At 52.8% G+C, this 14,180-nt stretch overlaps 7 protein-coding genes across 7 annotated transcripts; 4 read left to right on the top strand and 3 right to left on the bottom strand.

Annotated features, from left to right (window-relative positions):
- Positions 1-163: 163 nt before the first annotated feature.
- On the bottom strand, positions 164-1,907 carry AtWU_09580 (2,3-bisphosphoglycerate-independent phosphoglycerate mutase; the record flags this gene model as incomplete). The annotated part of the gene is made up of 4 exons (XM_035504686.1): positions 164-374; positions 442-1,024; positions 1,077-1,814; positions 1,877-1,907. The coding sequence occupies 4 exons, from the start codon at positions 1,905-1,907 to the stop codon at positions 164-166; spliced, it is 1,563 nt and encodes a 520-aa protein (XP_035360579.1).
- Positions 1,908-2,528: 621 nt separating this feature from the next.
- Positions 2,529-3,152, top strand: AtWU_09579 (RNA polymerase II mediator complex middle subunit MED9; the record flags this gene model as incomplete). Its single annotated transcript, XM_035504685.1, has 1 exon — positions 2,529-3,152. One exon carries the CDS (start codon positions 2,529-2,531, stop codon positions 3,150-3,152), a length of 624 nt encoding a protein of 207 aa, XP_035360578.1.
- Positions 3,153-4,726: 1,574 nt separating this feature from the next.
- AtWU_09578 (glycine hydroxymethyltransferase SHM2) lies at positions 4,727-6,347 on the top strand (the record flags this gene model as incomplete). The annotated part of the gene is made up of 4 exons (XM_035504684.1): positions 4,727-4,762; positions 4,834-4,884; positions 4,950-5,314; positions 5,384-6,347. 4 exons carry the CDS (start codon positions 4,727-4,729, stop codon positions 6,345-6,347), a joined length of 1,416 nt encoding a protein of 471 aa, XP_035360577.1.
- Positions 6,348-6,955: 608 nt separating this feature from the next.
- AtWU_09577 (putative prenylcysteine lyase) lies at positions 6,956-8,673 on the bottom strand (the record flags this gene model as incomplete). The annotated part of the gene is made up of 2 exons (XM_035504683.1): positions 6,956-8,454; positions 8,514-8,673. 2 exons carry the CDS (start codon positions 8,671-8,673, stop codon positions 6,956-6,958), a joined length of 1,659 nt encoding a protein of 552 aa, XP_035360576.1.
- A 559-nt stretch (positions 8,674-9,232) lies between these two features.
- Positions 9,233-10,635, top strand: AtWU_09576 (PDCD2 domain containing protein; the record flags this gene model as incomplete). The annotated part of the gene is made up of 2 exons (XM_035504682.1): positions 9,233-9,358; positions 9,430-10,635. The coding sequence occupies 2 exons, from the start codon at positions 9,233-9,235 to the stop codon at positions 10,633-10,635; spliced, it is 1,332 nt and encodes a 443-aa protein (XP_035360575.1).
- Positions 10,636-11,375: 740 nt separating this feature from the next.
- AtWU_09575 (CSN8/PSMD8/EIF3K family protein) lies at positions 11,376-12,386 on the bottom strand (the record flags this gene model as incomplete). The annotated part of the gene is made up of 2 exons (XM_035504681.1): positions 11,376-11,961; positions 12,217-12,386. 2 exons carry the CDS (start codon positions 12,384-12,386, stop codon positions 11,376-11,378), a joined length of 756 nt encoding a protein of 251 aa, XP_035360574.1.
- A 735-nt stretch (positions 12,387-13,121) lies between these two features.
- Positions 13,122-14,141, top strand: AtWU_09574 (sterol desaturase family protein; the record flags this gene model as incomplete). Its single annotated transcript, XM_035504680.1, has 3 exons — positions 13,122-13,342; positions 13,417-13,922; positions 13,969-14,141. 3 exons carry the CDS (start codon positions 13,122-13,124, stop codon positions 14,139-14,141), a joined length of 900 nt encoding a protein of 299 aa, XP_035360573.1.
- Between the last annotated feature and the right edge of the window lie 39 nt (positions 14,142-14,180).

Below are 14,180 nucleotides of genomic sequence, written 5' to 3'. Positions count from 1 at the left end.
TTGGAAGTACGCTTGTATCAGAGATGGGAGAAATTGAAAATAAACAAAATCTTGTTCTATCTCGCTCCAAAGCTAAACCCCAGTATAGACACCGTAATAATTCATTTCTTCATCAATGGAATCGTATCCAGACAATACATGACATCTACTCTATACGCTAAATCTATGCCTTAACCAAAAGGCTGCGGCCGGACATCTCCTCGGGCTGCTCGATGCCCATGGCGGCCAGAACGGTGGGAGCAACATCTCCCAAAACACCCTCCTCCTTCTTGAGGCTCCAGCCCTCGGGGGCGTTGGCCATGACGAAGGGAACCTTGTTGGTGGTGTGGGAGGTCTTGGGGGTGCCCTTCTCGGTAAGCATCTCCTCAGCGTTTCTATTGCGAAGAAGAAACCAAGGTCAGTGAGAAGTTCTTGCGCAAACTCATCGGAGGCGAAACTTACCCATGGTCGGCGGTGATGAACAGGATGTAGCCGTGCTTCTTGCAGGCCTCGTAGATGACACCGATGGCCTTGTCGGTGGCAGCAACACCCTGGATGGCAGCCTCGTAGACACCGGTGTGACCAACCATGTCGGGGGGAGCAAAGTTGTTCATGACAAACTCGAAGTTGCCCTCGCCAAGGCGCTCGGCCATCTTGTCACCCACGGCGGCAGCGCTCATCTTGGGCTCGAGGTCATAGGTGGCAACCTTGGGAGACGGGATCATGTCGCGGACCTCGCCGGGGAACTGCTTCTCAACACCACCGTTGAAGAAGAAAGTAACGTGAGCGTACTTCTCAGTCTCAGCAACGTGGCACTGCTTAACATCCTTCTTGCCCAGCCACTCGGCCAACACGTTACCCATGTGCTGGGGAGGGAAGGCAACAGGGAAGGTGTAGTCGGTCTTGTACCGGGTCATGGTGGTGATGTGGATGTCCTTGGGGTAAGGGAATTCGGGCTTGGGAGAGCGGTCGTAGTCACCCAGCAGCTGAGTGATCTCACGGACACGGTCGGAACGGTAGTTGAAGAAGAAGAGAGTGTCGCCATCTATTATCGCAGGTCAACACCTTCATCATTGAGCAGAGGGAACAAAACATACCCTGCACACGTCTGTCCTTGCCGCCAACAATGATAGGCTTCAGGAACTCATCGGTCTCCTTGTTCTCATAGCGCTCATTGATGGTCTTGACGGGGTCAGAGCTCTCCTCACCCTCGCCGGAGACAATACCCTTCATGGCGATCTCAACCCGGTCCCAGCGCTTGTCGCGGTCCATAGCCCAGTAACGTCCGACAACGGTAGCGATCTCACCAACACCGATCTCCTTGGCCTGGTCAAGCAGTTGCTGCATGTACTTGGTAGCGCTCTTGGGCTCGGTGTCACGGCCATCGCCGAAGAAGTGGATGAAGACGTGAGGAATCTCCATCTCCTTGGCGACCTTCAGCAGACCGACCAGGTGGGTGATGTTGGAGTGGACACCACCATCCGAAACCAGACCCAACAGGTGCAGACGGCCGTTACCCTCCTTGGCGCGCTTGAAGGAAGCGACGATGTTGTCCACCTTGCCCAGCTCGCCCTTCTTGAGGGTCTGGTCAATGCGGACACTGTCCTGCCAAACGACACGGCCAGCACCAATGTTCAAGTGACCGACCTCACTGTTGCCCATGAGACCCTCCGGCAGACCGACAGCGAGGGAGGAGGCATCGAGTTCGGTGTAACCCTGAGCAGTCTTCGAGTCGGCCTCGGCGAAGCCGGACATGAAGGGAGTCTCAGCGGCAGCGATAGCATCGCCGTCCTTGGGGGAGTTGGGACCGGCGACACCCCAGCCATCGATGACGACTAGACAGCAGGATATCAGTGGATTGATGGGCGACAGAAAACAGTTGGCAAGTTCAACTTACTGAGGGCGACCTTTTGATCAACCTTGGCCATTTTTGCTATATACTCTGTGCTCTTAACTTGTTGGAGTGCATATGTTAGCCAAAGCAATTTACATTCCCAGCGCAAAATGAAGTCCGGGGATAGAGCGGGATGGGCTCGGGAAGCACTCACCAAAAGTGGGGAAAAGAGATTCAAGAGCAAGAAAATGGGTGGAAAAAGAAGAAGTGAAAGAAGGAAGAAGAAGAAGGATAGGAGAGAAGAAGGATAGAAGAAGGAGAAGGAGAATTGATAGGTGGAGTCACGAAAAGGCTGGCCGGTGAAGAACACAATCGCAAGACCAGCGTAGTAACAGTAATAGTAATAGAGAGGAGGGGGAGGGGCACCACACTTTGGCTTTCGGTGACGCTTTGGGACTTGTTTTGTTTTCGCTCCGCCCCGACGTCACCTTCCACTTCCACTCCCTTCTTTAGTCTCTTTTTCTCCGACTTTCCTCTCCCTCCCGTTCTCGTCCGGCTTCCCCGGCTCTTCCCTAAACAATTACCCAGCTTCCCCCGGGAAACGAGGCTATTCCCTTTCCCCACGTGAGCCGCCTGCTCTGATACTTCAACTTTTTGTCTCTTCTTCTTCTTCTTTTTCGTCGTGTGTCTGGTCCGCGGTATTGCCCTTCCCGCGATGGCGTCCCGATCCCCCACGGCGGTGACTCCCCTACCAAAATCATCCGTCGCGCCCGAGACCCCGATGGTCAGAGACGCCCCCGCAACCCCCCAAGCCGTCCCTTTCCCTTCTCCACAGACATTCGACATCGTTCCACCGTTGCATGGCCTCCTTTCACGTCTTTTATCGCCGCCAACGAACGCTGCTGGCGTATCCAATGGCGTGAGAGCGGCCGATGACCCTACCGGAGCTGGTGCTCCTACCGGACCACCTTCAGGCACCCCCGGCCAACCTCAATCGCAACAACAAGCGGGGGCTGAGAACACCAACACTGCTGGAGTACTGGGGACAGTACCTTCAGCTGGTCCAGGTGGTGCAGAAATATCCGGCTTGGGTTCGAATACCTCTCCAGCGCTCGATATCAAGGACCTTCCGACAGAGGTCAGCTCAATCAAAATTCGTATCCAGAAGGCACAAGCCGTGGTGGAAAACCTACCCGACGTAGATCGGTCGGTTGCCGACCAGGAAGAGGAAATTGAGGAGCTGGAGGACCGCATTGCAAAGCTCAAGTCGGTCATCGCCGACTTTGGCCAGATGGCAAGCCCAGGAGGTGCTAAGAAGCTCAAGTCCCAGGGACCTTGAGGGTGTGCGCGGAAGATGATATGACAGTATGTGTGAAAGGGTCAATGCCAACTACCCTCGATCGCACGTTGATCGCGTCAAGCCCACGACAAGGATCCGAGAAGAATCTCCTGAGATTCCTCCGCAACCCCGAGGGTAAAGAGCAACCTATATCGATCTTGGGATGGAATCATACACTGCGACTCTGCCGGGTTAAGGGCTTAGGGAACAGCACACCGGAAGATACAGTTGAGCAGGTTACTAGCTTCGCCCAACTCATCTTCACTCAAGTTCCGGATAAAGCATAAGCTGGAGGAGCCATAGGTTGGTCAGTGTATGCGACTCCTGGTATCGCACAAGTGGTTGTATTGAGCAGGGACACACGGATGCTCTAATGGGGAAAGCTTTTTTGGGGGTTCTGCTGTCTTTCCATTACCCGTGCTATCGAGATTATGAGCTATGGCTTGTCCAAATTGCCATGTGATCATGAAGAAAGGAACAGGTCTTAATGTTTGCAAAACCTCCCAGTTGTCCAGCAGAACTTCTCTGATGGTGTCTCTCTGATGGTTTCTCTCGGGTGGGGGACTGTTCGCAAGCTGCTTTGACCCCTCCAGCGCCACCACGGTCCCCATAACAAGGTGCGAGCATCCCGAGAGGCTACGCTTGCCATGGGAATTGGAAGATCTATGGTGGAGCAGGATTTGTAACGGCTGCACTGTGATACGGATGGCGATCTAAAAGTAGAAGCTACGAAATAATAGTGGAGTGGATATATGCTATGACTCATTACTATAGTTGGATCATCAGTTCAGAAGAGATGAAGCTCATTCTGCAGAATGACTACAACACTTACGTCCCTCATACGCAACATAGCCTCAACAACGTCGAGACCTGATTCATATTGTATTATATTCTGTTCTTTGAAAACCTTGACAACTCATCAGCCCTCCAGATGTAGATCGAGGCCCCTCGTGTTTCATTGGGGATGGTAGCTTCAGTTGACCCAATGCTGATCGTCCAGCGGCACCAATCGGAGCTGGGCTGGTAGGCTAGTGGATTGACTTTTTCCTGCCTCTCTGTCGCCTTTAGCCACTTAGTGGCATCCCGGTCGGGATTCCGAGATTGAGGGAAAATTTACTAGATTAATTCTTGTCATACTATATTCTAGTCAGCCATGACACCTGATATATCACTCAAATCAATTGCTTCTTGCATTTGTTGGTCTGTTGCTGCTGGGTCAAGATGAGATATACTTTAGTGTAGTCATTGAGTAATGGAGACGAGTAAGCGCCCAATAATTTCCCCGAGCCGGTGAAGGCGTGGCCGGGCTCCGATGTCGTCCCCCCGGGGCCCGATGGGGCTTAGCTCGGGTTTAGAGCACAGGCGGCGGGGTGTAAGACTCACGTTCCGTCTTTCTTGGGTCCTGAGGCAATCTTTTTTTCCCTCCCCCACCCCATCCCTAGCTTTTCCTCTTCTTCCCTCTTAATCCTCCCCTTCTTCCCTCTTCTTCTTCCTTTTCTTCATCCTCAACTTTCATCTCATTCTTCCCTCTTTCCTCCTCTAACCCCCCTTTTCCTCACACATCCCTCTACACAATGGCTACCTACGCTCTCTCTCCGGCTCACCGGAACGTAAGTACCCCACTGCACTTTTTTCATCTGGGGTGTTCCTCGCAGCAGCACTCACTGACTCATCGATGTAGCAAATGGAGGTGTCCCTCGTGGACAGCGATCCTGAGATCGCCCAGATCATGGTACGTTTTCCACTGTTTTCTTCTGAAGCAGATGTGGTGTCATGGTACTAACTGCCCGATTACAGGAGAAGGAAATCCAACGTCAGCGCGAATCCATCGTCCTGATCGCCTCGGAGAACTTCACCTCCCACGCTGTCTTCGATGCCCTGGGTTCCCCCATGAGCAACAAGTACTCCGAGGGTTACCCCGGCGCTCGCTACTACGGTGGCAACCAGCACATTGATGCCATCGAGCTTACCTGCCAGGCTCGTGCCCTCAAGGCTTTCAACCTCGACCCCGCCAAGTGGGGCGTCAACGTTCAGTGCCTCAGTGGTAGCCCTGCCAACCTGCAGGTCTACCAGGCTCTCATGCGCCCTCACGACCGTCTCATGGGTCTTGACCTCCCCCACGGTGGTCACTTGAGTCACGGTTACCAGACTCCCGCCAAGAAGTAAGTTTGCGGATTTGCCTCCCGACAACATGGCACATCAACATTGGATGCTAACCATACTCTCCGCAGGATCTCTGCTGTCTCTACCTACTTCGAGACCTTCCCCTACCGTGTCAACCTTGAGACCGGTATCATTGACTACGATCAACTCGAGGCCAACGCCGAGCTCTACCGCCCCAAGTGCTTGGTTGCTGGTACCTCCGCCTACTGCCGCCTGATCGACTACGCTCGCATGCGCAAGATCGCTGACAAGGTCGGCGCCTACCTCATTGTCGACATGGCTCACATCTCCGGTCTGATTGCCGCCGGTGTCATCCCCTCTCCCTTCGAGTACGCCGATGTTGTCACCACCACCACCCACAAGTCCCTCCGTGGTCCCCGTGGTGCCATGATCTTCTTCCGCAAGGGTGTCCGCAGCACTGACCCCAAGACCGGCAAGGACATCATGTATGACCTTGAGGGCCCCATCAACTTCTCCGTCTTCCCTGGTCACCAGGGTGGTCCCCACAACCACACCATCACTGCTCTGGCTGTTGCCCTTAAGCAGGCTGCTTCCCCCGAGTTCAAGCAGTACCAGGAGCAGGTCATCAAGAACGCCAAGGCTCTCGAGGAGGAGTTCAAGACCCTCGGCCACAAGCTTGTCTCTGACGGCACTGACAGCCACATGGTCCTTGTCGACCTCCGCAACAAGAGCCTGGACGGTGCTCGTGTCGAGGCTGTCCTCGAGCAGATCAACATTGCTTGCAACAAGAACTCCATCCCTGGTGACAAGTCTGCTCTGACCCCTTGCGGTATCCGTATCGGTGCCCCCGCCATGACCACCCGTGGTATGGGTGAGGAGGACTTCAAGCGCATTGCCCGCTACATTGACCAGTCCATCAACCTCTGCAAGAAGGTCCAGAGCGAGCTCCCCAAGGAGGCCAACAAGCTCAAGGACTTCAAGGCCAAGGTTGCCTCCGAGACCGTTCCTGAGATCCTCAGCCTCCGCAAGGAGGTTGCTGACTGGGCCAGCACCTTCCCCCTTCCCGTCTAAGCTAGTTATAGCCGGGTGAACTTTTGATATGATACCTTAACATTCTATCTTCTTTTATTCTCCTTTTCTTTTTTTCTTTGTTTTTTATCTTGTTAGGTTACGAGTTCAACATCATTGCGAGCAAAAACGGATTGTGGGCTGTGCGTTCTAAGGGGTTTTATACAGGTCTGCTTTTTCAACCTTACGCGGGTCATGGGATATGGATATGCATTGAGCATGTGAATGAACAAATAGCACCGGGATGGCTTCTTCAACACTTCTTCAACAGGGCAGGAAAAGTTCGTGGTTGCATGGAGGCTTGGTACGCCTGGTTGAGTATTACTTCTTACCTAGTAAATAGGTATTATGAACTGAAATAGAAAGATAATAAGTTCCATGAGACAACAGCCGTCCAATGAGTATTTGTAGAGTTTTGTGTAAATATTCCCGGGACTTCATTCTCGATGCATTAGTGAATACTATATACTCTAGACAATTATATTATATGGTCATAAGTGCCATATATCGTCATGCCATTAAAACCTGCACCGACAGCGCGGCACGAGAACAGATGACTTGATACTAAGAAGTCCTGCCAATTTCCCATTCTCCATTCCTTGCCGTTCCCTTTATAGCTCATGACGAACCGAATCCGCTGCCGACTCTCCCTCCCCCTCTTCAACCTGGGCCTGCCACTCTCGAGACATCAAAGCAGCTACATTCCTCCCCATCAATGCACTTGTCTCCATTGTAGAGATGAAGCTTTCAATTCCGCCCGTATACCAGACATGAGGGGCAAGAAGCGGCTCTTCAAACGTGACCCGTGGATATTCAAACGGATACGGCCGCCAGATCTTCTCATGGAACCAGCTGATGTCTCGCTTGAAGAGATCGCCGATGGAAGTGTCAGTTTCAGTGTCGGTGTTAGAATATGACTTGTGCTCCAGGCCGAGAATTGATTCAATGAATTCGGCTGTTGGCCGTTCCGGGGAAAAGATCTTGTAGACGTAGTGTTTCCCTTCTGATGGGTCTGGGGCGTCCACGGTCCGGAGTGTGCTGATGCTCCAGAAGCCAGCTGGGCCGACTCCGGCTTCGCTTTTTCCGATATCGCTGTCCGGAGGGAGGGTGGTGAGGATTGTCTCCGGGGTGTAGGCGTTGGGCTCTGTGAGGCCGAAGTATTTAGGTGAGAGACGGTGCGGGGAGGCGAAGAGGGTGACGTAGAGTGTCACGAAGGGGATCTCGTCCGGCGTGTTCTTGAGCGATGGAGTAACGGTGATGTTGGAGAATTGCCATGGACCGGCGATGACGACCTCGTCGAACTCAAGCTTTTCTTCTGAGTTGGTGTTTGTGTTGATAGTTAGGGTTGAGGACCCGTTGGCATCCCAGTCGAGGGCTGTCACTGTGTGGTTTAAGCGGACGTCGGCGTGGGACAGTTTGAGCATTCCGTCGAAGATCAGCCAGTTGCCTCCCTCCACGGCCATGGCACCCTCAGTTGCCATGCAGACCATTGTCTCGAGACCATGAATCAGAGCAAGGTTCTGTCCGTAGTTGACACGGGTGCTAGCTTGGATAACTTCGCGGGAGAACTTGGCGGACACCTGGTTCTGCTGGAGGAAGGCCTCTCCAGGAATAGCAGTTATATTTACCAGCCCTACTGCTTCTGAAGCGGATGTAAGGGATGAAAAGGGGAATATGGGCTCGTCGTAGAGTTTGAGGAAGTTGTTGACTGTCGACTTCATTAAGCGATAGGTCCTCACGGGAGTCCATCCGTACCTCCAGACCAGCTTGGCAATGTTCCACCAGGAAGAAGCTTCCTTCATCACAAAGACGAACTGCTCGCCGTCCCAGACGCCAAGGGTGTCTTCGGTCTCTCTGGGTCGGTCATAATTGGCGCTGTTAACGTGAAGTCCCAGCTCTTTGGATGCGTTGACAAGGTGATGGTTGGCCTCCACGAAGATCGAAGCACCTAGCTCTACGGGTGTAGCTGGATTGTCATGGACATTCACTGTTGTGGAACGACCGCCAACATAGGGAGAGCGTTCGAAGACCGTTATATTGAGGGGAATGTGCAAGGCATCCGCATACTTGCGTAGTGAATAAGCCGTGCTAGACCCCGCAGCCCCCGCTCCTATTGAAAATGTTAATTGTTTTGAATGGCACATGAGGGGACTATGGGAACGATCTCACCGATCACGGCGACCCTCTTGGGTGGTGTGACTCCAAATGAGCCCAAGGGTTGCTGTTCGGTGGCATTGGCATGTGGGGGAAGGCATAAAGCTAAGATGTAGTATACTACATGAATGTGAAGAATAAACTGAAGGAAATATGAAAGAGATGAGCGATGCATGATTGCTCAAATTGATGAATTGCTTATTTAGTGAAGCAATGCTTCCACACTAGTGGACGTTACGATCGTCAGATGCAGGAGCATGAAGAAGCAACGGTGCTCATGCTCAGAGGCTCGCATGCAAAAGAGCTCGCTCTATAACCTCTTTTATAATGAATTCTCAAATGAAGCAGATCTATAGTAATCCGAGAAAGGGAAAAGTGAAGATGGATTAAAGATGGAGATGAAACGAAGAGGAAGTGACGGTCGATGGCGAGATGCTGCAGATGTATTGACTGACGTATCACACGGGTATGTATCGATACCACAGTTACTGCGCTAGCCCATATAAGGAATAGCGCATTCTGGGGCTATCGCCGATGGGGCTTTTCCCGTTTGGGCGATTCACTCTTTTTTTGCGCCAGAATTTCGGGCAGAAAAGAAAGACGCGCTCTTCTGTCGATCTCCATCACAACTTCTTCTGCGTCTGGACTAGGATCTCATTGTTCTGGATCTGACTTACTGATTCTCGAATTGACTATTATATATTACCTTCCTTGCCCACACCAGGAACAGCACCATGGATCCCTACGACAGCGACTCCTCCTTCGACGATGAGGGGGACTTCAGCGAGACCAACGTGCTGCTGGGCTACGCAGCCGACGAGATTGTAGAAGACACCATCAGTCACCTGGGAGGCTGGCCGGTACGTACAATTCTCAATTCATCTCTTCATCCCCTTTCCCCCCCGTCCGACTAACAAAATACCCCTCACAGACCTGGCTCGACGACGCTACCCCGCCTCCGGGCGACTTCGCCAAATGCAAAGTCTGCAACCAGCCCATGCTCCTCCTCCTCGAGCTGCACGGTGACCTCCCCAACGACTTCCCCGACGATGAACGCCGTCTCTACATCTTCTCCTGCCCCCGCAAAGCCTGCAACCGCAAACCAGGCAGTATCCGGGCCCTGCGCGCCGTTAGAAAGCTGAAGATCGAGCCCCAACACCAGCCTCCCCGCCAAAAGGAAGAACAAAAGCCTGAACCCTCAAACGAGGAGAAGAAAGAAGAAGAAGAGAAGAAGCCCGCCGCACCGAAGCCAGACCTCGGAGCCAGCCTATTCGGTTCCTCCACTCTCACCGGCAGCGTCTCCGCCAGCGCAAACCCCTTCTCCGCCGGCGCTTCTTCCACCAGCACCAACAACAATCCATTCGCTGCCCCAGCGCCCTCCCCCGGCCTCGCCGCCAAACCCACCCCCTCTCCTGCACCTACTCTCTCCGAATCCTTCGCCGACAAAGTCCGCATCTCCTCTCCTCAACAACAACAACCCAAAACCAACCTCATCCCACCTCCCGAAGCCTCCACCACCCCCAACACCCCCTGGCCCGCCCAATCCGACTTCCCCACCCCCTACACGAACTTCTACCTCGATGCCGAATACGAGGCCATGTCCCGTCCCTCCACACCCACTATCCCCGCCAACGTGACCATCGACAACACAGAAGAAGAAGGTCCCAACGGCGGCGCTGCGGAGCTCAAAGATACCTTTGAATCCGAGCTCGACAAGGCCTTCATCCGCTTCTCCACCCGTCTAGGCCATAACCCCGAACAAGTCCTCCGCTACGAGTTCCGCGGTACGCCATTGCTCTATTCATATGCTGATGCGGTGGGCAAGCGGCTCCACGATCCGTCGAAGACAGCGAACCCCAATGCCAAGGTTACTACGGTTGGTGGGGGAAGTCGCATGCCTCGCTGTGAGTATTGTGGTAGTGAGCGCGTGTTTGAGTTGCAGCTTGTGCCTCATGTTATCAGCGTGTTGGAGGATGGTAGGGAGGGGGTGGGGCTTGGACCCAAGGATGATGCTGGTATGGAGTGGGGGACTATTATCTTGGGAGTTTGTGGGAAGGATTGTGGACCGAAGGAAGTTGGTGTTGTCGGTTATAGAGAGGAGTGGGCTGGTGTGCAGTGGGAGGAACAGGCGAAATAGAATGGTGATGAGGATGATGATGGGTTACGGATTTGACCTGTGAAGCGTAATGTCCGTTCAAGACTTGATGTTGATGACATATATATCATATATAGACTTGTGTTCTTTTTGTTTAGGTTTGATTTGGAAATTAAAAGTACATACAATACTACTACTACTACTACTACTACTGGATGTCTGTTACATCGCTGGTTATGATTTTATGAAGATTGCACTGTACTGGTACTGATCGCTTTTTGTGCATACGCACAATGTGGATATCTTCGGTGAAATTGCGTTATCTTTTCACGTAGAGAGAAATATGGTGAGAGGATAATCAAGGAGAAAAATGATATAGGAGGTAAGATGGAAGAGGAAAGAGAGAAAAAGATGATGATGATGATAAAACACAACCTAGTCATGCAGAAGCAAAACTCGAAACGCCAATTGCGCCAGGTCCGGACTTCCCAACCCTCTCCCATGCTGGTCTATCCCCGTCATCATCATCTTTTTTGGTTATGTTATAAGAGGCTCCGAGCTCGTGTCATGGGGGGTATCCGAAGCAGACACTTCGTCCCGTGTTCTTCTTTTGAAACTTTTCTTTTCGGGTGGTCATTCTTCCAAACAAGACAGACCGAGATCGAGACCTGAAGGAAGGTCTGATCTTCGTTCGAGGCAAGATATTAGCAAGAATAGAAAGGGAATCTAGAACGAGAAAGGCTGCGTTGCGATGCGGATATCTATTTATCGTTGAGATCCGCTCATGCAGCCTGCTCGAAACCCCGGCGGATGACACGGCCGAACATGTCAACACCGACACGCTCGCTCTTGACCTCGCTGCGGGCCTCGTTCTCCTTGTTGGTGGGCACCTTGATCACGGTGTTGGCGCCGGACTTGTCAACCTCCCAGCTGCAGACCTCGGCGACGAACTTCTCGAGAGCCTCGCGGCTGCGCAGGTCGAGCCACTGCTCCAGAACCTCGGCAGGGATCTCACGGAAGGTCTTGCCGACCTCAACGGCAATGCGGATGCGCACGAGCTCCTCGAAGCCGGCAACGTCGGCAACAAGGTCGGCGTACAGGTCGTCCGAATTCAGGGTGGACCAGAACTGGGTGTACTGAGCAGACTCAAGGAGGGTGGAGAGACGGGCGAGCTTCTGGATCGACTCGACGAAGTCGGAGGTCTGGGCGGCGGCCTGGGCCTCAGCGTCGGAGGCCTGGAAGGGCTGAGTGTGGGCGGGGAGGAGAGCAAGGCAGAGGGAGAAAGCGGGAGAGGGGAAGACAGTCAGGGCCTTGACGAGGACGTTGGTGACGGTCTCCGCCTGGAGAAGGTGGGGGTTGAACTGGTACCTGCCAGAGGGCGTGAAGGGGTTAGCATCTCTGTAGAGTATGATGTATATGCGACAGAATATAAGGTCGAATGAATGGTTTTGTTTCAGGAGAATTGAGTCTCGACATCCCCCAAAGTAGGGTGTCAGGTAATAGGAAACGTGATAATGATATAAGATTCTTCATCACATAAAACCAGATAGGTTCCCCGCGTCGGAGCTCTTTTTGTTTCGGCTGAATGTATTTTGGTTTGGACAGAGAGGCGCATGAACTCACAGCTTCAGCAAGGCCAGGTTGGCGTAGCAGTCGAAGGTGCGGTCCTCGCACTGCTGGGCGACATAGTCCTGGAAGACAGTGGTGGTCTCGGGGTTGTAGCGGTCGAGGCCATTGAGGATGGCGTCAATGTTGGCCGGGCGGGTCTCGCACTTGTCGAAGGTGACACCCATCTTGACGGAGTTAAGGAGAATGGATGAGTCGGGGGAAGAAGAGGGGAAGGCGTGGGTGGGTGGAGGAGGAGAGGGAGGGAAGCAGAACGAGGGGATAGAATGAGAGCAACGGAATGGATGGACTCGAGGTTTGGCTGGCCCGACTTGCTTTTGGTGGGATTTTTCGATTGTCTCGCTGTGCGGCTGCCCGGCCGTCGGAACCAACCCCAACTCGGTTAATTTGTCCGATGCATCTGCAATTGGCATGATTTTATTCCATCCATCGCAGTTTACTAATCTTCAGTCAATAAGACTTTGAATTAAGCATTAGTGGCTGATCTGGTAATCGTATGATATAATTTGTTTCTTAAGATGGACCAATTCCCACGTGCCCCCGGAATCGGTCTCGCCGGGGGAAATGGATCTCCCACTCCCGTGGTGGGATCATGTCGGTGTTGGTAGGGATAGCCCGTGTCGCCAGTGTATTTTGTTAGTAGGGAATCGCCCCCGTGTAGGTTTACCCCGTGGTAGGTATATCCCGTGGTAGGGATTCGCCGCGTATATAAGATGACCGGGGTAACAATCAACACAGTAGTAGCTTCTGCGTGTGATATCTAGTACGGAGTTGTATGAACAATCGATCGCAAATTTTCTTTTCTTTCATCCCAAGCAGCAGTCGCATTTTCTGGGCGCAACCACAATACCCTAAACAGCCCTAACGATATCCCCGGGTTATACTACACACCTTCACCCGCGATGGATGTCGTGCTCGATGTTCTCGACACGTTCGTCCTCGATAGAGTGTACGCGTCAGTCCTGCCAGGTGGGAATAGTACCTCGGACTTCGATACTTCGTTCTTTCTGAACCAACATGTTGGCCGTTACTACCCTCTTCAACCCTCTCAATGGGCGACCGCCAGTCGCTGGAAGCGCGATGACCTGCCGAGACAAGCTACCTCATTGTTGTTCATCACATGGTAATATTGTTCATGCTCTTCCCTGAAGTCAATCGAGCATGGTCCAGCTGACAGCACATTCGTTACATAACTAGGCTCTTCGGTTTAGCCATATACTTCATCGGCAGCACCATCTTCTACCACACATGGTGGGACAAGACCTTGCTCAAACATCCACGATTCCTGAAGAATCAAGTCCGTCTGGAAATCGAGCAAGCCCTGTTCTCCATCCCGATAATGGCTATCCTCACGGTCCCGTTCTTCCTAGCAGAGATTCGCGGGTGGTCTAAGCTGTACGATTTCGCCAGTGAAGCTCCGTTCCCTGCGTACAACTGGCTCCAGTACCCTCTGTTCGTGGCATTCACAGATTCCGGCATTTATTGGATTCATAGAGCGGAGCATCACCCTTTGGTATATCGGTGGTTGCACAAGAGACATCACAAGTGGCTCGTGCCGACACCTTATGCGAGTTTCGCGTTCAACCCATTGGACGGGTGGGCGCAGAGTCTCCCGTACCACGTCTATCCGATACTGTTCCCATTGCAGAAGGGTGCATATCTGGGCTTGTTTGTTTTCGTCACACTGTGGACGGTTTTGATCCGTAAGTGCCTCCCTTTGGTTGGGTGTCTCCCGCTAATCGCATCCAGACGACGCCGATTGCCTTTCTCATTCTGCTATCATCAATGGCCCCGAATGCCACACCCTGCACCACCTGTACTTCAATTATAACTATGGGCAGTTCACAACGTTCTGGGATCGTGTTGGAGGAACCTATCGGAAAGCCCGCGGCGACGAGTTCAAGATCGTCAAGAGTCAGTAGGATGCACGCGCATAAGATCGCTCGCCTACAGGGGCGCAG

Source organism: Aspergillus tubingensis (genome assembly GCF_013340325.1).
Source record: "Aspergillus tubingensis WU-2223L DNA, scaffold_11, whole genome shotgun sequence".
NCBI classification, from domain to species: domain Eukaryota; kingdom Fungi; phylum Ascomycota; class Eurotiomycetes; order Eurotiales; family Aspergillaceae; genus Aspergillus; species Aspergillus tubingensis.
This window is presented reverse-complemented; position numbering and strand designations above follow the sequence as displayed.